The sequence below is a fragment of the Dama dama genome, chromosome 1 (assembly GCF_033118175.1).
Source record: "Dama dama isolate Ldn47 chromosome 1, ASM3311817v1, whole genome shotgun sequence".
Classification (NCBI taxonomy): Eukaryota; Metazoa; Chordata; class Mammalia; order Artiodactyla; family Cervidae; genus Dama; species Dama dama.
The window spans coordinates 19,040,372-19,063,801 of NC_083681.1; the positions used below are offsets into that span (position 1 = coordinate 19,040,372).

General features: G+C 38.4%; 1 protein-coding gene across 1 annotated transcript in view; it reads left to right on the forward strand.

Annotated features, from left to right (window-relative positions):
- The window catches only part of ACAT1 (acetyl-CoA acetyltransferase 1), a 35,246-nt gene extending 12,106 nt beyond the window's left edge, over window positions 1–23,140 (forward strand). The window contains exons 2-12 of the mRNA XM_061144241.1: window positions 3,279–3,326; window positions 4,653–4,770; window positions 5,047–5,142; window positions 5,350–5,450; window positions 9,096–9,239; window positions 9,653–9,803; window positions 10,744–10,839; window positions 12,425–12,538; window positions 13,562–13,626; window positions 15,385–15,542; window positions 16,047–23,140. Coding sequence (XP_061000224.1) covers window positions 3,279–3,326; window positions 4,653–4,770; window positions 5,047–5,142; window positions 5,350–5,450; window positions 9,096–9,239; window positions 9,653–9,803; window positions 10,744–10,839; window positions 12,425–12,538; window positions 13,562–13,626; window positions 15,385–15,542; window positions 16,047–16,167 — 1,212 coding nt within the window. The 3' untranslated portion in view covers window positions 16,168–23,140. The remainder of the gene's footprint in view (window positions 1–3,278; window positions 3,327–4,652; window positions 4,771–5,046; window positions 5,143–5,349; window positions 5,451–9,095; window positions 9,240–9,652; window positions 9,804–10,743; window positions 10,840–12,424; window positions 12,539–13,561; window positions 13,627–15,384; window positions 15,543–16,046) is intronic.
- Window positions 23,141–23,430: the final 290 nt, after the last annotated feature.

Genomic DNA, 23,430 nt, shown 5'->3' on the forward strand with positions numbered 1-23,430 from the left:
TAAGAGGTGGACCACAAGATTGTGTTAAGATGGAAGCCAAGAAAAAGGGTTTGGATAATGGTGTATACATATTGCCTCATTTCATTCTCATAACAACTTGTGCAGAGTATTTTAGAAAACCAAGGTTAACATTCAAGAATACTCAGTTTCTCAGTCTGTTGAAGGATGGGACAAGGGCGGGGGGAGGGAGATTCAAGGGAGGGAGCATCACTATGAACAAAGCTGGTGGAGGTGAGGGAATTCCAGCTGAGCTATTTCAAATCCTAAAAGATGATGCTGTTAAAATGCTGCACTCAGTGTACCAACAAATTTGGAAAACTCAGCAGTGGCTACAGGACTGGAAAAGTTCAGTTTTCATTCCAGTCCCAAAGAAGGTGAATGCCAAAGAATGTTCAAACTACAGCACAATTGCACCCATCTCACACGATAGCAAAGTCATGCTCAAAATTATCCAAGATAGGCTTCAACAGTACGTGAACCGGAAAATGCCAGGTGTTCAAGCTGGATTTAGAAAAGGCAGAGGAACCAGAGATCAAATTGCCAGCATCTACTGGATCATAGAATAAGCAAGAGAATTCCAGAAACACATCTACTTCTGCTTAATTGATTATGCCAAAGTGTTTGATTGTGTAGATCACAGCAATCTGTGGAAAATTCTTCAAGAGGTGGAAATACCAGACCACCTTACCTGCCTCCTGAGAAATCTGTATGCAGGTGAAGAAGCAACAGTTGTAACTGGACATGGAACAATGGTTCCGAATTGGGAAAGGAGTACGTCAAGGCTGTATATTGTCATCCTGCTCTTTTAACTTATATGTAGAGTACATCATGCAAAATGCCAGGCTGGATGAAGCACAAGCTGGAATCAAGGTTGCCGGGAGAAATATCAATAACCTCAGATACGCAGATGACACTGCCCTTACGGCAGAAAGTGAAGAGGAACTGAAGACCCTTTTGATGAAAGTGAAAGAGGAGAGTGAAAAAGTTGGCTTAAAGCTTAACATTCAAAAAAACCAAGATCATGGCATTCTGTCCCATCACTTCATGGCGAATAGATGGGGAAACAATGGAAAGAGTGACAGACTTTATTTTTTGGGGCTCCAAAATCACTGCAGATGGTGACTGCAGCCATGAAACTAAAACACTTTTGCTCCTTGGAAGAAAAGCTATGACAAATCTAGCCAGCATATTAAAAAGCAGAGACATTACTTTGCCATCAAAGATCTGTCTAGTCAAAGCTATGGTTTTTCCCGTAGTTATGTATGGATGTGAGAGTTGGAGTATAAAGAAAGCTGAACGCTGAAGAATTGATGCTTTTCAGCTGTGGTGTTGGAGAAGACTCTTGAGAGTCCCTTGCACTGCAAGGAGATCCAACCAGTCATTCCTAAAGGAAATCAGTCCTGAATATTCATTGGAAGGACTGATCCTGAAGCTAAAACTTCATTACTTTGGCCACCTGATACGGAGAACTAATTCATTGGAAAAGACCCTGATACTAGAAAAGGTTGAAGGTGGGAGGAGAACGGGACAACAGAGGATGAGATGGTTGGATTGCATCACTGACTTGATGGATATGAGTTTGAGCAAGTTCCAGGAGTTGGTGATGGACAGGGTGGCCTGGTGTGCTGTAGTCCGTGGGGTCGCAGAGTCAGACACGACTGAGCGACTGAAGTGAGGGAGACTTAAGAGACTCACTCACATATATGTAATTGTGACTGATTTGCATTGTTATATGACAGTAACCATCACATATCTTTAAGTAATTTTCTACCAATTAAAAAAAAAAGGAAAACTCAGCTGGTAAACCGAGGCTCTTAACCACTGTGGGTGTTTCCCCAAAAAAAAAGTGAGTCCCAGGTTGCCAAGAGGATGAGATGAACATAGCGAGGTCTTTATTGGATTTTGCTATTCAGATATTGTTAATCTTGCTCAAAGCCAACAGTAGGATAGATAAAAACCAGATTGAGTAGGTTGAATAGTAAATAGGAGGTGATGACAGGAGACAAATTCTAGGTAACTTGGAGAACTTCTTGTACGGAGGAGCTAAGAAATGGGTTGAAAGCTCAGTGGGACTCTGGATTAAGAGAAGTTCGTTTGTTTTTAATTATTTTAGGTGGGAGGAGCCGGAGCCTATTCCTGTGCTTGCAGAATAGTTGAGGAGTAAAGGGGATGAGAGTCGGACACGACTGAGTGACTGAACTGAACTGAAAGGGGATGAATGATGAAGAGGGAACAGTTAACTGAAGATGTGGCACCTTTGAAAAAGCAACTGAAATGGGATCCAGGGCAAAGTGGGGAGGCCCAGGGAACCTTCAGTTAAACAGAACCAGAAACTTCACAGTGGTTTAGAAAAGGCTCTTTGATTGCAAGGAAAAATATCCACAATAGCTAAGTAGAAAGTGGCTTTTTTGAAGATACACACTAGGTAAGTTCTTGGACATCCAAAGTTAGGAAATAAAGTGAAGCTGGCTTTGGTGTGGAAGCCTATCTAGAAAATCATTAACTAGGTTACCTTGTTTTGTCTCTTGTATGCCATGGTCTTTCCTTCCTTTCTGAGTGTATATGTTACATTCCCTTGCTTCTCTGCTTTCTCATGGCTTTTCTCTTTGCTGTAACCTCTGCTTTTACGTGGCATTGCTGACTAACTCCAGCCGCTTGGCCCTTTCACTTCCAGTGCCCATCATCCAGTTGATCAGGTTTCTCAGAGTGCTAGCTTAGTTCATTCCATATTTGAAATGGGGCATAGTTCATTCCATTTTTGGTCCATCAGCTCTGGCCAGTGGGAGGAGGATGGGAGTCACCTTGTAGGTACTTAGGGCTGTCCCTCTCAGACTCTGAGTAAGGGGTGTAGTTGGAAAGACAGTGACTGGCATGTTTACTACAAGTAGAAACTTTTAATTCAGAGTTGGGTCACAGATAATATGCTCAAATCTTATAGTATAAGTAGGTTATATAAGCAGCAGCCCAGTTTGGGCTTACTTAATTTAGAACTCAGATTTAATTTAAAATTACATTTTATAAAGTTTATACTTAAAAAGGATTAGAAACTTTAAGATGATAAACTTATCAGAAGTTAAAACATACATTTCCAATGAATAGTTAATCAGGTAAGAGTATTGCAAAAGTAATATTTAAATTTCAACAGTAATATATGCTAACTGGAAAATTTAGAAATAAAGGTATAATGCAGAAAAAAGAAATTACCATATTCCCATTGCTGAGAAATATAAAGTGATATAGATTAATATTTTTTACATCATAACATATTTATATTACAGGAAATAAAGTATGTGGAGCGAAGTTATGTATCAAAACCCACTTTGAATGTAAGTATAAATTTAAATGTGCTTTAAAGGAAATGTAGTCAATTAAAAACTGCATATTCTTACTGCATGTATAGGTGAGTGCCAACTTGATAGTTAATTATTGAAACATTAAGTCAAACACCCTTATTATCATGAAATTTTTTAGACCTAGTGCCCTGCATAATTTCTGCTTCTTCCCCAATCACTGTCTACTATAAACAGCCGTCTGTAAAATTAGACAGTGTTCTTCCTTTATTCTCGGGGACCCCGGTATATTGTGCTGGTACATTGCAGAGGCCACATGGAAGATACTAGAAGAAAGGCTGAATGAGTTGGAGATTACATAGAAGAACCTTTACTTGATCACCTAATGCTTTCTGAGGGATCCTCTCTGTTTCATAAGAATTCCTAAAAAGACTTAGTAATAGCCTCCAACCAGAGTCTACTAAATGGTTCTCTTATTATCTATGAGAAATTATGTACGTATGTATGTATTTAAGAGAAAGTAGAAAGCAAGTGTAAGGAGAGAATTGTTAAAATAGTGTTTTGCAGTGTTTAAGAGAGCTTTTATCTTTTTTTCCTTCAATTTTATGTTGTTTTATTAATAGTTTAAGAAATTATGGCTGTGAGACTTCCCTGGTAGTCCAGTGGTTAAGAATCACCTGCCAGTGCAGGGGACAAGGGTTTGATCCCTGGTCTGGGAAGATTCCACATGCCACGGGGCCACTAAGCCCGCGCGCCGGAACTGCTGAAGCTCGCATGCACTAGAGTGCATGCTCTGCAACAGGAGAAGCCGCTGCGGTGGGGAACCTGGCACCGCAGCTCGAGGGCATCCCCCATTCACCACAACTAGAGCAAGCCTGCGTGCAGCAGCAAAGACCCAGTGCAGCCAAGTAACAAAGAAAATAAAAAGAAATTATGGCTCTGGCTGTGTCCTAGTGAAGCGGTGTGGCCCCTACTAGCATGTAGGTTCTTAGTTCCTAGCCTAAAGTTTCCTTTCAGTAAGGAAGCCCTTTAATTAGGATTGTTTATTATGCAGTTAACAAGGGTAAAGTATTCATTTCTTAAATTTTGACTGAGGAATAGAAACTTAAGCTTCTGGTCTATGCCTATTTTAGTACTGGTTTGTCTTAGCTTTCTATTAGGTTTTAAGTCATAAAGTACTAGCATTATACTGGTTTTAGTGCTGTTCAAATACTGAGATTATTTTCACCTTTGATGAGTAATTAGTCACTCATAAAAAGTCTGTTTTTTGAATAATAGATCTATGAATTATGCTTATTTATGAAAGATGATTTTGATAAAATATTTACATGTAGTAATTTTTACCATCTTCTGTCTTGCCAGGAAGTGGTCATAGTAAGTGCTACAAGAACACCCATTGGATCCTTTCTAGGCAGTCTTTCATCTCTGCCAGCCACTAAACTTGGTTCCATTGCGATTCAGGCAGCCATTGAAAAGGCAGGTCAGTAGTTGCTTTGCTTTTTGTGTTGAGGGGATAGTGATTCATTGGAGCAAATGTTTATTTTGCACTTACTATATACATAACACTTAGAAATGAATGAATGAATGCATTTTTGAATTCTCTTGAAAAGAAGTCCTTGGACTACAGTGTTAGTAATAAAACTCAAAACTGATAAAAACCATTCCTGCTGTATAATTAGTCAGGTACTTTACTAGGTAATTACTAATTGTTGAGTTGAATAAAATATGGAAATGTTTCTTGATTTTTTAAAAAAAGGGATTCCAAAAGAAGAAGTGAAAGAAGCATACATGGGCAATGTTCTACAAGGAGGTGAAGGACAGGCCCCTACAAGGCAAGCAGTACTGGGTGCAGGTACTAGGAATGCATTTTTGCTTTTATATTTGAATGCTTGACATGGCGAAATGGAGGTCATTTCAGCTTAAATAGAATATAAATACATAATAGACTTACATTGACTAAAGAAATGTTTCAGATTACGGTTTAACATCCTCTATTTTATTACAGTTGTGTTTGAAAAGAATCTGTTTTTTTCAAAAGTATGATTTATATTGGTTTTAGGCTTACCTATTTCTACTCCATGTACCACTATAAACAAAGTTTGTGCCTCAGGAATGAAAGCCATCATGATGGCCTCTCAGAATCTTATGTGTGGACATCAGGTAAGAAGTACCTTCTTTTCCACTTTATAATTAAAATAATATGAGGTGCTAAGAAAACACTTAAAGCCTAAACATATTCATACTTTAGAAGTGAAATTCTTTCTCGTAAGTGCAGTTGCTGTGTTGTTTCAGACACAGGTGTGTCTGAATGTGTGTTTGGAGGTGTGTTTGGATTTGCCAGTTCCATTTGAAGTAGAGGTTGGAATGATAGCTGAAGTGTCTTGTATTAAAAGTAGTTTCCAGCTAGGATGTTTTAGTGCCCCTTCCACTTAGAGATTCTGGGGGATTTAAGACATCATAAATGTTGTATTTGCTAGATTGAGAAGGGCTTTCATTATAAGTGAGAATAAGGTGCTGACCCTGGGGATCAAATCATTGACCGGGTCCAGAATTGATGACTGATTTGTTGTGCCTCACGTCCAGATTTGGCTGTAAAATTGTGCGGCATTCTATTGGCCTTGATGATTTTGATCTTGTTTGAGACTGGGCAAGAGACAGGCTGCTCAGCAAACTATATGTTGTGTTAGGAGACTAGACCTGGACTCAGAACTAAGAGTTTATCAGATCCAAGCCCTTTTATCAGTTGAAGAAAGAGGTTGAGATGACTACAAACATAGTTACAGGGCTTAAATTAGAAAACAGGTGTCTCTGCCCCTGTGCAGTGCATTCTGGCCTATCAGGGCCAGGTACACCAAGATAACAACCAGTGGTGAGGTGTTTGCAGATTGTTTCTTATATATACATAAGAATCACAATTTTGCATACCCTTGCTATTACTCGTCCCTTGCCTTGTTTCCAGGCAAGGCAAAGAGGAAAGAAAAAAAAGAGTGATACCTGATACATATGCTAAAAACTGAAACAGTATAGAAAATTATAAAATGAAAAATCTTTCTTCTTACCCTGCTTTAAGTGTCTAATTTATTCATCACTTTCTTGTATATTCTGCCACCTAAGAGCAGAGAAACTTTGGGCAAGTTGCTTAACTTCTGTGCCTCATGTAATGTATTGGAGATCTTTCTGTATTAGCACCTGAGATAGTATTCTATTGAACTGAACAAGTATAATGTATTTTGGGGGTCCTTATTGAATGGATATCTAGGTTGTCTCCAGTTCTTCTCTATTTTAAAGAATGCTCCAGAGAGTACCCCATGTGTGTATCTTTGTCTACTTATAAATAATTAAATCAACTCTTAATTCACTATACTAAGCATTATAATGTAGTGGTTAAGAACAGAAAGTCTGGAGCCAGACTAATTTAAAATCCTAGCATTGCATGTCATTTGCTGAGGAACTATATATGGACATTCACCAGAGACAGGTGAATAAAACATTAAGAAAATCTTATCATGTGTAGGTCTTTCTTTTGGAAAAATTCCTAAGAGGAGAATTGCAGAGTCACAGATTTAAAAATTTGGATATTTTCAAATACTTTCCATAAAAAAGTTATACCAGTTACATATTTCCCAAAGATTGTGAGAACTTGTTTGCTTATACATAAGGTAACACTGACATCAGGTATTAGCAAACCAAATCCTAGTCAAACCAGTGGGTGAAAAATGGTCATGAGATCGTTAGGTGTTTGAAAACTGAATGACAAGGATAATTTTGTCTCAGTTGATTCTTTTGTGGTTCTCTATAAAATGCTTTTAGTTAATATTCTTTGATTCATGTCTGTATTTTTAAAATTATCTGACTTAGACGAATACTAGGAATTGCCTTCGGAGAAGGGAATGGCACCCCACTCCAGTACTCTTGCTGGGAAAATCCCATGGACAGAGGAGCCTGGTAGGCTACAGTCCATGGGGTCGTGAAGAGTCGGACATGACTGAGTGACTTCACTTTCACTTTTCACTTTCATGCACTGGAGAAGGAAATGGCAACCCACTCCAGTGTTCTTGCCTGGAGAATCCCAGGGACGGGAGCCTGGTGGGCTGCCGTCTATGGGGTCACACAGAGTTGGACACGACTGATGTGACTTAGCAGCAGCAGCAGGAATTGCCTTATTTTGAATATTACCTAATGATCAATTTTATTTAATACTGTAGAATTGATAATGATTTCTGTCCCTTATTTTCATCATCCTCAGGAAATACTCAGTATTTCAGGATAACAGAATAAAACTTATATAAGAACTATTTGATACTCTCCATATTTCATAACAGGCTAAGTATTTAGGTTTCTTTGGTATGGAATTTCTGTTTGTCTTTATTCCTGATTAAAGATTGTGGTACTATAATGTTAGTTTTAATTTTGTTTACATTAATCTTTTATATTAAACTTTGTTTCAAATTAGCCTTTATAATGCAAATGAATTTTCTCTTGTTGATCTGTAATTACAGGTTAGTTGATTAATATTTACTAAACTTCTACTATATATGCCAGGCACTAATTACATAAAAATAGATTTGACAAAGTTTCTGGCCTCAAAGGAGCCAGAAAGGCCTCACTAGTTCAGTGAAAAGGGTTGACGTATAAATATAGCTACATTACTGTGTAATATTATTAATAAAAGGAATACACAGTAATTGGGGAACACAAAAGAAGGAAGGGAGACTGTTCCAAAAACGGATAGGGGTAAAAAAAGGGATAGAAGTAGGTAGTCAGGGAAAGTGGCTGACAACCAATTTGTTGGGTTGAAGAGGCTGTGTCTCGATTAGTTTTAAAGGAAATGACGGTATTTTCCTTGTTGGTGAATAGGTCAGAAGTGCAGAGGTATGGGAATTAGCATGGTATCTTTGAAGACCTTGATTTTTTTTTTTTTTTCCTTCTTGGCCTTACGGCATGTGAGATCTTAGTTCCACAGCCAGGGATTGAGCCCATTCTCCCTACCGTGGAAGTGCAGAGTCTTAAGTGCTGGGCCACAGGGAAGTCTGTTTGAAGACCTTTAAACACTTCTGTGTGACCTCCACTCGTGTAGGTCCAGGCATGAGACTGTGAAGGGAGTGAAAAGCCAGATTGTAAAGAGCCTTATATACTGTGCTGGGGAGTCCTTTACGGAGAGGAATGACCAGACTTAGTCTAGCCAGAATGACTCAAATGAGTATAGATGACGCTTGGATGGAAGGAACGGCTTTCTGTCAGATGACCAAGTTAGAAAGTTATTATAGCTGTTTGGGAAGAGTTGATGAGGAGGATCACAATCAAGGAACTAGGATTATTTCTGAGAACTGAGATTATATTTTTGGCAGTGTCAGTGAAATGAAGGATTTAGAAGAATTTCAGAAGATGGTTTTACATTAAATATTCCTATTACTGTCTGATTCTGATCTTAATTACCATTACACATTTCCGACCATTTCCTTTTACCAGCATTAAGAGGGTACTTCTTATATTGACTGTATAGCGATGTTTCATAAAGTTCGGGTACAATCCTTGTTGCTGTGTAAAGGGTATAATGGATTTGCACCTACAGTTGACCCATGAACATAGATTTGAAGTGCCTGGGTCCACTTAATGCACAATTTTTTTTTTCAATAAATACGTACTACAGTTGAGTCTGTGGATCTAGAACCATGGATAGGAAGGGCCAACTGTGAAGTTGCACCCAAATTATCAGGTGTGGAGGATTGATGTTCCTAACTATGGTGTTCAAAAGTCAGTGGTACCATTTGAATTGACGCTGGGTTTTTATGTGTTGCTGAGCAGGACGTGATGGTGGCCGGTGGGATGGAGAGCATGTCCAATGTCCCCTATGTAATGAGCAGAGGGACAACACCGTATGGTGGGGTGAAGCTGGAAGATTTGATTGTAAAAGATGGGCTAACTGATGTCTACAATAAAATTCATATGGTAAGTATTGCTTTTTTAATGGAGAAGTGCCATCTGCTTGATTAAAAAATATGTATTTTTTTCCCAGAAACTGAAGGATATAAATGTTGATTTAGCCATTCATTTTAGGAAAATGTTTTCTATGCTCATCCTATCAGCTTGGCTCAATTTTGGAATAGATTGCCCCACATTGACATGGTGCGTTTTCTGACTTCTAATAATGGATACCATAACTGTTTAATTATTTGTCCTCAAAATAGCAACTTCTGGGCTAATTCAAGTAGCTGAGATGTGAGTGAGTTACTGAGTACAGAAAGAAGTATATTTCAAGAACTAAATTTAACTGCTAACCACTGTTATATGTTATAAAAAGCTAATATTTTATAAGTTTTGCAGAGTTACTTAGATTTTTTAAAAATTCCAACTTTTATCAGGGCAACTGTGCTGAAAATACCGCAAAGAAGCTGAGCATTGCACGAGAGGAACAGGATGCTTATGCTCTTAATTCCTACACCAGAAGTAAAGCAGCATGGGAAGCTGGAAGATTTGGAAATGAAGTTGTTCCTGTCACAATTACAGTAAAAGGTTGAAGGCTTGTGTTCCAAAATAGATTTTTAATAGACTTCACATGTTGCTAAACTTTTTATGTTTAAGTTTTAAATTGGTACTTTTAAAATTTCAACTTAAGATGCTGACACTGCTGCTAATGGTTAGTAAAGGGAATGTTGCTAGTTCAGAGATAATTCAACCCAATTTAATATCTGATTCCAACTCAATTGCAAATTCCACTATGCATATTTTTTTTGAGAAATGTATTTATTAGAACTCTTTCTAATATAACCGATAGACTGTTGAACACGTTAAGTGAAAAGGGGGTGTTTACTAGAAGGCTAGTTGGGGGTCTGTCCCAGAACTGAAAGCTGTACGGCAGCAGCCAGTCAGCGCCGGGAGCTGCAGGGATTGGAAGAGAGTGGGCAGTGCCGTTAGGACACGCCGTCGTGGCTTCTCAGCTTCCTACACTGCTGCCGCCATCTCCAGAGTCCATCTGTAGGGCTCTCAGTCACAGAGGAAAGATACCTTCTCACCAACTGCAGTAGAATGAATCCACAGTAAAGACTCATTAACTTGGTTTGGGTTACATTTCCATTCTAGAAATAATTACTGTGATGAGAATGATGGAATACCCGAACTTAACCAAACTTACCCAGCCTACGTCTACATTGGACATCTACCCATGGGGTTAGAAGAATGTCTGTGATCATAGAATGAGCTTAAGAGAGAAGACAGTGGGATGTGGCTGAATAGAAGATTTAAATTGCATCGAGCTACTTAATAAACTCTTCTTTAAGACACTAACAAATTACAGGTGGTAGATTCTTGAGTGGAATTTACTTGGGATGGTATAAGGTGTGTGGGCACACAAAGGGAAGCAGAGACTATCAGGCACCTTTTGCACTGTTTCTTACTGAGCAAGTAACTATTGTCTTTACTGCAAAGATTACTTAATTTAAGATTTTTGTTTTAGGTAAACCAGATGTAGTGGTAAAGGAAGATGAAGAATATAAACGTGTTGATTTTAGCAAAATTCCAAAGCTGAAGACAGTTTTCCAAAGAGAAAATGGTTAGTATTAAGAAATGAAGCATGTGAAAAAAAGACAGTCAGTATACCATATCTAGTTGTAGAACTGCCTAAGGATTTTTTTTCTTTTTTCTTTTCTCTCTTTTTTTTTTTTGCCTAAGGATTTTTAAAAAGTAATTCTAGAAAACATCTCAATGTTATTTAACATTTTCAGTGTATTAGGCTCAAATGAAATTAACAAAACATTTATCCAAAGTATATTTAAAATTGTATAATAATTCTTTGTTTTTATATAAATGTGTTTGAAGATTTTAAAATTATTTTTTATTGAAGTATAGTTGATTTACAGTGTCGGAGTAGTTTCTGCTGTGCAGCAAAGTGAATCAGTTTTATATGTATATATATTTATATATATATATATTCATTTTTAGATTCTATTCCCATTTAAGTCATTACAGAGTATTAGATAGAGTTTCCTGTGCAATACAGCAGGTTCTTACTAGTTATCTATTTTATATACAGTTAGTACTTTTAATAATGAATATATATAGCCTCTGAAACAGATTGTAGAATGACTATATAATTCAGTTTTTCATGTGCATTTCATCTTGAAGTTTTTTTGTGATATGAAAGCCAAGTTTACATATTATGTTAAATATCTGTAAGCCTCTGGAGGACTAAGCTGATAGCTCTTTTTTTAGTGTTGTATCTCTGGTCCTCAATAAATAAATGTATCTAAATGGGGTTCCAGGGTTCTAAATCCTTTGAGGAGAAAAGGTCACTTCTGCTTTTAACATTGTCTGTATATAGCTGTGATAATAATCTGAAATAACCTTTTTCCCCTTTTCTGACTGAATTTCTCAATGCGAGCTATAGGAGTGGATCAATGTTGGTTTTTTTTTTTTAATATTGTAAGGAATTTTCTTACAAGTTTATATTATAAGGAATTTTCTGGCAGTACAGTAGTTAGGACTCTGTGCTTCCACTGCAGGGGACATGGGTTCAATCCCTGGTCAGGAACTAAGATCCCACAAGTCTCGTGGCTTGGCCAAAAAAAAAAAATTATATTGCCAAAGTATATTTTTATAATTTTGACAGCAGTCTACAATAGTATCTTCATTGGTATTTATAAGGAAACAGCTTAATTGACATATGATTTGTATACCATAAAATTCTCCTGTTTAAAGTGTATAGTTTAGTGATTTTTAGTATTCATGTAACTTCACGTGATTGTAGAGAAGAAGTAGTATGATTTTGACACGGATTTGCAAAATGTATGAGTGTCTGCTCTGTTGTGGATAAGGGAAGGTGTAGAGTTAGGAGAAACGTGAAGAGGTCCTTATCTTTGATGAATTATAAACCAGAATCTATGCAGTGCCATTATGCATGCATTTTGAGCTGGCTTAGAATAAACACAAAAAAACTAACATAAAAAGACATACATACCTTAACTGTGTTATACACTTACACGTTGAGTTATGTATATGTCCTGAGGGCAGGACTTACTTCCATCCATATCTTCATGCATCTAGCAACCCAGGCAGTGTTCTGTGGGAATTTGTTAAATTGACCCCAGTGAATTCAGAGTGAAAGAATGTTCTGATGTCATGCTCACTGACACTTTCAGGTACAGTAACAGCTGCGAATGCCAGCACGCTGAATGATGGAGCAGCTGCTGTGGTTCTGATGACCGCAGATGCAGCGAAGAGGCTCGGTGTTAAACCACTGGCAAGAATAGCAGGTAGAAAGTGTTCTGAACTGGTTTATTCCTAAACCCCTGTGAACTCTTCTTGATACTGAGATTCTTTGTCAGTAATACATAGAAGTTGGTGATTTTTATCTGTCTTACATTGTGACATAATTTAGTACATGTTTTAATTGGGATAGAATCTCCTTTAATGTTTTCATTATGATTTGTTTTATATAAGGGAAAGTTTTCAAAAATCTTTTCCTATTCTGAATGGTGGGAGAGTATGAGGTACAGGTTTTCCTCTGGCATTGTCAGGTAGAATAGAAAGGATATGAGGAGTATGAAAAATGTAACAGTACTGGCATTTATTATTAACTATGTGGTCTCAGAAGATCCTTCCCTGGTGGCTCAGAGGGTAAAGCATCTGCCTACAATACGGGAGACCCAGGTTTGATGCCTGGGTCGGGAAGATCTCCTGGAGAAGGAAATGGCAACCCACTCCAGTACTCTTGGCTGGAAAATCCCATGGACGGAGAAGTCTGGTAGGCTACAGTCCATGGGTCGCAAATAGTCGGACATGACTGGGCGACTTCACTTGATGTGGTCTCAGCATTTCCTCAGTCTCTTGAAGCATATTTGTAGCTGTAAAGTCTGCCTTGCCTTCTTCATAAGGAGTTAAAACAGTTACCGTTTTGTTTAGATCATGGTTTCTTAACCTGAGCAAAACAAATAATTGTGTTGTAGGGCCTGTTCTATGCATTGTAGGATTTTTAACAGCATCCGTGGCTTCTGCCCATTAGATACTATAATAAGTGGCATTCTACCTGTTGAAAAAACCAAAAATATTTCTAGATAATGTCATTGTCCCTGGAGGCAATTCCCTCTAACTCCCTATCTGTGAAAATTAATGGCTTAGATGATTGGTATAATTTTATAAAGTACAGAATCTTAGAAAAGGCACAAACACATTTAAATATTTTACAATTGAATTTTTGCATATTATATAAGTTGTTAGATATAGCTTTGGGTATTTGTAAAAAAGATTTTAATGACCTATTTCTTTTTTATATAAAGCATTTGCTGATGCTGCTGTAGAACCTATTGATTTTCCAGTTGCACCTGCATATGCTGTTCCTAAGGTGAGAACAAAATAATACAGATCATATCTCATTCTGCCAGTTTCTGGTTTTGCTTATACCAAGGTTGCATGTTTTAGATTTTAAATGTTATTCATCTGCCAAAGCATAGCAGTAGCTTAGTTTCAAATCTCACTTCTCCTGAAAACAATGAAAGCAACAGGATAACAACAAAAGTAAAAGAGCAACACACAAACTATATCTTCAGTGGAGCAGATAAAAACTGTGTAATTGAATTCCTTGTGCTGAACTCACACACAGAGAATGGTAACCACAAAGTAGGAAGTTGGTATGGCAGAGAAAGGGGAATGCTGAGAGTCCAGAGTTCTAGAATTCAAAGCGGATATTCATTACTTAGAAGGAGCAGTCTTCTAAGAGGGGAACTGCTGGTAGCTGGTGTTAGAGTAAAACTAAAGATGGCGAGAACTCTACTCCAAACTGTCAGTTTGAGTCTGTGGGAAGTAACTAAGGGGGTCACGTGAAAAGACAGTGTTGTGTTGGTTTAGGGGTTAAGGGATTTCAGAAGACTGCAGCACATATTCCTTTTCAGAAGTAGAAGGCCACACCCCGAGAGAGAACTTCTGGGGGTAACATCCAGATTTAAAGAAAAAAAAAACCAGAGGGGAGTAGGATAGCGAAGCATAAGGAACAGGGAGTGATGACGCTCTGTCCAGAGGTGGCAGATCTCAGAAAACAACACAGTTATACAGCTTCTGAAAGTGAACGCATCACACTGGAAAGGAGGGTGATGAACATTTCTCAGCTAGATTCTGAGTGAGAAAAGTGGCTACACGTAGCTACTTGTTTTATCTCATGTTGTTGGAACTAGAGGAAGCTGTTTGAGCTTTACAGCTTAGAAAGCTACCTGAGCCTGCTGTTGAAGAAAGCAAGGAGGAGCGAAAGTTTCATGTTAATTTTTCTGTTGCTCAGAACAAAAAATGTTCTAAAGATAAAGGACTCTAGCAATATTTTATAAAGATAAAAGCATAAAGATAACATCTGCAATAGCTGAGGAACTATCAGAACAAGAAATCATAATAAGACTTTAAATAAATCATTCACAGTGAAGACACAATCACTCTGACTGACTGTGCCCCAAATAACCCCATGGCACCTTTTATAAAGCAGAAACTCTAGGGGATACAATGAAAAATTATTAGAGATTAATGTAATTCTTTGACAGATAAGGGCTTCACAGGTGGTACAGTGGTAAAGAATCCTCCTGTCAGTTCAGGAGACACAAGAGTCATAGGTTTGATCCCTGGGTTGGGAAGATCCCCTGGAGTAGGAGATGGCAACCCACTCCAGTATTCCTGCCTGGAGAATCCCATGGACAGAGGAGTCTGGTGGGCTGCCGTCCATGGGGTCGCAGAGTTGGACACGACTGGGTGACTGAGCATACACACACACACACAGAGTACACCTCTTTCTTTGACAGATAAAGAATCTAGAACTAAGCAGCATGTAATCAGTAAAGTAGATCTTAAGAGTATATGTCAAGTATAAAAGAGTATGTGTTCTTTTCCATGGAATGTTCAAGATCCATGGAATGTTCAAGAAAATCAAGTTTTCTCTTTTCAAAATAGAAATATGATAATGCAAACAAAGATGAGAAATTAAGGAATTTCCTGGTGATCCAGTGGTCAGGATTCCACACTTCTGGGAACAGGGGAGACACAAACAAAAATTGCAGAATTTTGAGAAGATAAAGTAAGTTTTGAATTAATTATCTGAACATAATCTTTATTTTTTTAAATTTAGGTTCTTAAAGATGCAGGTTTGAAAAAAGAAGATATTAGTATGTGGGAAGTAAATGAAGCCTTCAGTCTGGTCGTACTGGCAAACATTAAAATGCTAGAGATTGATCCCCAAAAAGTGAATATCAATGGAGGAGCTGTTTCTCTTGGACATCCGATTGGGTAGGTAAAATCATCAAGAAAAAGAAAGCTAGATTAATGGCTATCTTTGTATTTCTCTCTAAATTTAAACTGCTTCATGATAATTCCTGTTGGTCTTGTTTACCATTTTTTCTGCCTACCCGTCCTTCATAAGGCAAACACCATTTCTGATAGAATCCCCACTGAACACAGAGATCTACCACTCTTGTTGCTTGAAAACTAATGTTGTTTTATGATGAAGATAATTTAAGATTCAAGTCTATGTTCGGGCTTTTGTGGGGCTTCCCTGGCTGTCCAATGTTTAAGACTCTGCGCTCCCACTGCGGTGGGTGGGGCTCAGTCCCTGATTGGGAAACCACAGTCCCACATGCTGCTCAGAGTGGCCAAAAAAAAAAAAAGCTGTAACCATTCTTGAAACAAGGCTCCCCAGTTAAAGTAGTTAACTTCAGCTACAAGTCATGGCTCATTTGGTTATTCACACAGTCTATAAACCATTAAAGTACCACAATGCTTTCTTGATCCTAGGATGTCTGGAGCCAGAATCGTTGTCCATTTGGCTCATGCGTTGAAGCAAGGAGAATATGGTCTTGCCAGTATCTGCAACGGGGGAGGAGGTGCTTCCGCCATGCTGATCCAGAAGCTGTAGACGATGGCTGCGGTCTAAGGCGACAGCCCTATGTAGCCAGAAAGGCCTGCTGTAATCAGGGTGACTTGTGTCAGAATAATCGCGTCCACCAGTATCAGAACAATCTATTTAAATTTTTATTACTTTCAACTCTTTTTAAAAAATAAGATAAAAAGATCAAATCCCCAAACCTTTGAGATTATAGAAGTTTTTTCTTGTTTACATTTTTTATAATGTTGAACAGATTTTTATTATAAAGCTATACTGTTTGAAATACCATTGTGCATAATTATATAGTGACTTACAAGTAGAAGCTTCCATGTTAGAGAATAAATCTTAATTTACATTTTTGAGGATTGTTAAAGATTAAGTGAATATTACCTGTCACTAATTTAGACTTAATAGACTCTTCAAAGTGAGAGTAGTTATTCTGTGCAAACTAGGAATGCCTTATATTATTAGTCAAGAAGCCAAAGACATTGTGTGTAGTGTTGCTAGGAATAAGAGGAATCCATGTGCTCAGGTCTGAAGTGGGTGCAACTTCTCATAAGCTCATCATTCAGAGTTTGTTGGGGGTGAGGTTAGGGATTTTGTTTTCATTAATACAGCAGCACAGAGAGTAGGAAAGAAGGTGGAAACTAAACTGATCAACTGAATGGATTTATGGAGAGAAGAGATTGTCATATTCAGTATGCTACAATGCCTGTTCTTAAGCAGATAAAAATGCAGCATAAGTGTCCCGAGTTGCATCCTATCTAGAGAAAAAAAAAAAAAAGAAAAACCACATTGTAGGCAGGGTCGATGCACACCAACCTCAGCTGTAGTTCAGAGAAGGGAAAGCTTCTGTCCAAGATCATACTGACAATAGTGGGGGATTGAGGGGACAGAAATGTGGCATTACAGATCTCGTGTGGCAAGTAATTAACAGTGAATCCTTATCTTTGAAGGAAAAAAAATTAACATATGGAAAAAAACTGTTCTGAGGACTATGACAAAGGCTACTTTAAAAAATTTCTGTATAGTAGTTAACAGCTAGCTCCCTTTTGCACAGACTGATGTTGCAGCTGGAACTCCAATACTTTGGCCTCCTGATGCGAAGAGCTGACTCATTTGAAAAGACCCTGATGCTGGGAAAGATTGAAGGCCAAAGGAGAAGGGATTGGCAGAGGATGAGATAGTTAGATAGCACCACTGACTCAATGGATATGAACCTGAGCAAACTCCGGGAGATGGTGAAGGACCTGGGAGCCTGGTGTGCTGCAGTCAGTGGGGTCGCAAAGAGTCAGACATGACTTAGTGACTGAACAAGTTAACAGAAATGTTAATGTTCTGGGGAAACATAGTAAAGAAAAAATTCTTCAAACATCTAGGTAGAAAAATTGGAAGGCTTACTCCTTGTTTCTGTTAGAAAAACTGTCAGAAGACAAGTGAACAACGTCTACATATTTTTAATGGAATAAGAGTGATGAAGATGCCAGAAGGAGGATCAAGGCATGCAGCAGCTTAGAAAATATAGTACTCTGCTGTTGCCTTCAAAAATGCCAAAGGTTTATACCAGCACATGGAGAGAGTAATTGTGACTTTTATAATATGAAAGTTAAATTTTTAAAAAATGATTAAGGACTGACTAGGCAGCAAGGGAAGGTAATGGTAAAACAGGGGTAAAAAATACACTAGATCAAATGCCAGTGAAAGGAAAAAAGGAGTTCCACATTTTAAATTACTGTGGATGATAAAAGCTGAAAAACCCAGTAAGTAAGAGAAGACTGGCATACATCATCAATTATTAGACAGCAATGCAGAAAGTGTTAGAATAGGACAAGAACTATTCTGTATAAGGACAATTACTCAAAATGAAGTTAGGGAGAAACCGAAGATGGTCACAGAAGAATTGGCTTTTATGAAGGATGACATGAGAATTTAGCATGCATTTAGGAGCTGATGGGGACCCTCCCTGGAGACTGGGGAAGCCAGCAGATAACATACCATCTATACCTTCTCACTTAAACCCACTCAACTTACTGTTAGTCACTCAGTTGTGTCCAACTCTTTGTGACCCCCATGGACTGTAGCCCACCGGGTTCTTCTGTTAATGGAATTCTCCAGGCAATAATACTGGAGTGGGTAGCCTTTTCCTCATCCAGGGATTGAACCTGAGTCTCCTGCATTGCAGGCAGATTCCTTACCATCTGAGCCATCAGGGAAGCCCTTTAGCCCACTTGCTGTTGTTCAGTCACTCAGTTGTGTCTGACTCTTCGCGACCCCATGGTCTGCAGCATGCCAGGCCTCCCTGTCCCTCACTAGCTCCTGGAGTTTACCCAAGTTCATGTCCTTTGCATTGGTGATGCCGTCCAGCCAGCTCATCCCCTGATGCCCTCTTCTCCTTCTGTCCTCAGTCTTTCGCAGTGTCAGGACTTTTCCAGTGAGTTGTCTTTCCACTGCACATTGACAGTATCTCACTAAAAGGAGCTTACACACGTCTGCTGCTTCCACTTCTGTAGCTGCCATGAAGGGAGAGGCCCCTGGATCACCTGGCTCTAATAGCCAGCAGGATTTATGCTTACAGTGCCATGGATCTGTAGCAAACAATCAGTTATAAATGGGTATAGTGGTCCTGCCCACACCTCACAAGGGTCTATACCTGGGCTCAGTGTAGAGGGAGCATGCAAAAAAGCCCATCACCCTGATTTCTCCTTGGGAGAGCCCTGACTACTTTTCCTGTTGCTGCCTACAGTACAGCTTTCAGTCAGCTTGCATCCAAGTACTAACTGCAGTCTTCCTCTTTAGGATGCTGACAGGTCTTAAACACTCTCAAGTACTGCGAGCCACTAAGAACAAAGAAGGCAGCATGGAAAATCACAAAAGTTTGAGACAGGAAGGAGCTCTGGCCAAGCTGATGTATAAGATTCCCTTACACAAGATCACTCTGTCAAGACTGAGAGAGTAGCTGTTTCATCTAAGAAGAAGACAACATAAATAGTCAGTGAAAATGAAAAATGAGGATATGTTTCAAACAGAAGAATGAGATGAAACTCCAGAAACAGACCTTAATGAAACAGAGATAAGTGATTTATTTAATAAAGAATTAAAAATAATGGTCATAAAGATGCTCACTGAGATCAGGAGAACAATGTTTAAACAAAGTGAGAATTTTTTAACAAGGTAGAAACTATAAGAAAGTACCAGACAGGAATCACAGAGCTGAAGATACAATAACTGAAATGGAAAACTCAGGAGAGGAGTTCAGCAGCAGACAAGTAGAAGAATGGATCAGTGAACTCACAAGGCAGTGAAAATTCATCCTATCAGAGGAACAAAGGGAAAAAAAATGAGTAAAAACACCTTAAAGGACTTAGGTGACACCATCAAGTGAACAAACATGTGCGTTATAGGGGGTCCCAGAAGTAGAAGAAAAAGAGAAAGGGGCAGAAAGCTTAGTCAAAGAAATATCACTGACAATTTTCCTAACCTGGTGAAAGAAACAGATACCAAAATTTAGGAAGCACAGAGAAATCCCCAAAAGATAAACCTAAACAGCCCCACATTGAGACACATTATAATTGTGAAATGTTACAGGAGAAAACCTTAAAAGCAGCAGGAAAAAATGTGTTATGTACAAAGGAGCCCTAATAAGACTGTCAGCAGATTTTTCAGCAGAAACTTTGTAGGCCAGAGGGGCATGACGTGATACATTCAAAAGGACGGAAATATTAAAAAAAAACAAACAAAAACTGGCAATCAAGAATACCTAGCAAAGCTGTCCTTCAGAACTGAAGGAGGTGATTTCCCAGACAAGCAACAGCTGGGGGAGTTCATTACCACCGGAGTAGCTTTACAAAAATGTTAAAAGGGACTTCATCCACCTGAACCAAAGGATGCTAGTTAGCGACAAACCTTTGAAAGTATGTCTCACTGAAAAATATATAGTTAAATTCTGAATTCTCTACTGTTGTAATAGTGGCGGGTAAGTCCTTGTAACTCTAGTATGAAGGTTAAAAGACAAAAGCATATTAAAAATAAGCATAGCTTAGAATTTTTAATGTATACACAAGGTTAAAGTATGTAAACTGTGACACCAAAAACATAAAATGGAGGGAGGAGTAGAGTGTAGAAATTAAGTATTTGAAGTTGTTAGAGCTTAAAATACATTGTTATAAATATGAGATGTTTTACATAAGCCTACTGGTAACCACGAAGCAAACACCTATACTAGATACACAAAAGATAAAGGAATCTGAGCACACCCCTACCAAAAAAACCCAAAAAAAACCAAAAACCATCAAATCACAAAGGAAGAGAGCAAGACATGAAGGAACAAAGGAATTACAATGCCGCCAGACAATTATGAACAAAATGGCAATAATAAGTCCATATCTATCCATAGGAACTTTAAATGAACGAAATTCTCAAAAGACAGACTGGGGTGGGGCGGGGAAGAACTGGACTGACTTGGTAGTGCAGTGGGTAGGAATCTGCCTGCCAGTGCGGAGGACATGAGTTTGATCCCTGGTCTGGGACGATTCTACGTGCAACTAAGCCCATGTGCCACGACTGCTGAGCCTAGGGCCCACATGCTGCAACTGCTGAAGCCTACAGGCCTAGAGCCCGTGCTCCACAAGAGACGCCCCCACCGTGAGGAGCCCACGCACTGCAGCAGGGAGTAGTCCTGCTTGCCGTAACCAGAGAAAGCCTGCACAAAGCAAGTAAGACTGAGCACAGCCAGAAACAAAAGACCCGATTATATGCTGCCTACGTGAGGCTCACTTAGGCTTTAAGGACATATACAGACTGAAAGTTGAAGGAATGGAAAAAGATTTCTCATGAATGGAAACCAGAAGAAAGCAAGGTAGCTATATTTATATTGGACCAAATAGACACAGAATGTAATAATCTATAAAGGTCATTATAATTAAGGGGTCAGTCCAACAAGAGAATAAACAATTGTAAATATTTATTCACCTAACATTAGGAGTACCTAAATCTATAAAGCATATATTAACAGACCAAAGGGAATTCCTTGGTGGTCTAGTGGTTAGAAACACTTTTTTAAAAAACTGCTTTTTAAAAAAAAATTTGGTGCTTTAAAAAAAATTTAGTTATTTGGCTGCCTGGGCTCTTAGTTGTGGCATGCAGGATCTTCTGTTGGGTGCGTGGGCTCTCTAGCTGTGGTGCACTGGCTTAGTTGCTTTGTGCCACGTGGGACTCAGCTCTCTGGCCAGGGGTTGAACTTGCATCCCCTGCATTGCAAGGCAGATTCTTAACCACTGGACCACCAGGGAAATCCCAAGGCTTGGTGCTTCACTGCTGGAGCCTGAGTTCAATCTCTGGTTGAAGAACTGAGATCCTGCAAGCTGTGTGGTGCTGGCAGGAGAAAGAACAAAAACAAAAAAACAGACCTAAGGAAGGAATAGATAGTAATCCAATAATAGGGGACTTTAACATCCCACTTTCAACAATGGATATTTCATCCAGATTGAAAATCAGGAAAATTGGATTTAAATGATATGTTAGACCAGATGGATTTAGATATATTAGAACATTCTATCCAAGGGCAACAGAATACATGTTCTTCTCAAGTGCATATGGATCACTCTCCAGGATGGAGCATACAATAGGCCACAAAAGAGGTCTTAATAAATTTAAGGAGACTGAAATTGCATCAGGCATCTTTTCTGACCACAAAGGTATGAAGCTAGAAATCAATTATAAGAAAAGTGGAAAATCCACAAATATGTGGAGATTAAAAACCATGCTACTGAACAACCAATGGGTCAAAGAAAAGCAAACAAATAAAAAAATATTCTGACACAAATGAAAACAGAAATGCAATGCACAAAAATATACAATGCAGCAAAGCAGCTCTAATAGGGAAGTCAAGAAAGGTCTCACACAAACAACCTACATTCACACCTCAAGGAACTGGTGAAAGAACAAACTAAGCCCAAAGCTAGGAGAAGGAAGGGAATGATAAAGATCAGATCGGAAAGAAATGAAACATAGATTGAAAAGATAATAGAAAGTGAAGAGCTGATTTTTTTAAAAAGAAAACAAATTAGAGTTACAATGAAAAGGAGAAGCCTCAAAATTACAAATGAGATATAACAACTATTATTAGTACCACACAATGAATTGCAAGAGAGTATGCTAAATAGTTATACACTAAAAGACTGCACAAACTAGAAGAGATGGAAAAATTTCTAGAACCATATAGCCTAGCAAGACTGAAGCATGAAACAAAAGAACATCTGAATACACTAATTACTAGTGAGGAGATTTTATCTGTCATCAAAAACCTTCCAGTTAAGAAAAGTCTGGGACCAGACAGCTTCATTGATGGATTTAACCAAGCATTTAAAGAATTAATAATAATTCTCAAATTCTTCCAACAAATAAAAGGGAGGAATCCTTCCAAACAATTTTATGAGAACATCATTACCCTGATACCAAAAGCAAAAAATCCACTAAACAGAAAACCACATGCCAATATCTCTGAAGAATATAGATAGAAATATCCTGAGCAACATATTAGCAAACCAAAATCTACAGCACATTAAAAGAATTATGCACCATAATTAAGTGGAACTTATTTCAGGGATGCGATGATGGCTCAGTATCCATAAATCAATGTTATTAACCAGTTAACAAAATGAAGGATAAAAACCATAAGATTTCTCAAGATGCAGAAAAAGCATTTCAGCCTTTGATAAAATTCAACATTCATTCATGATAAAAGAAGAAAAACTTCCAATGTATGGGGTGTAGAAAGAATGAGATTCAACATAATATATGTATGACAAGCCCACAGCTAACATCATACTGATGAAAAGCTGAAAGTTTTTCCTCTTAAGATCAGGAATATGCACTGGGAAACAAATTTGCCTGTAGTGGTTTGCTTTATTGCAGTGTCTGGAACTGAAACTTCAGTATCTCTGAGCTATGCCTGTATTGAGATTTTCTGTTCTTCTTTTTTTAACAAATTGAAGCTTTACGGTAACACTGTATTGAATATTAAGCAAGTCTATCGCATCATTTCTCCCACAGCATTTGTTCACTGTGTGTCTCTGTGTCCCATTTTTAATTCTTACAATGTTTCAAACTTTTCATTATTGTTATATTTCTTATAGTGATCTGTGACCAGTGATCTCTGATGTTATTATTGTAATTATTGTGGGGCACTACAAACCTCACTGATAGGAAGATCAGTGTGTGTGCTCAGTCGTGTCCAACTCTTTGGAACCCCATGGACTGTAGCCTGCCAGGCTCCTCTGTCCGTGGGATTCTCCA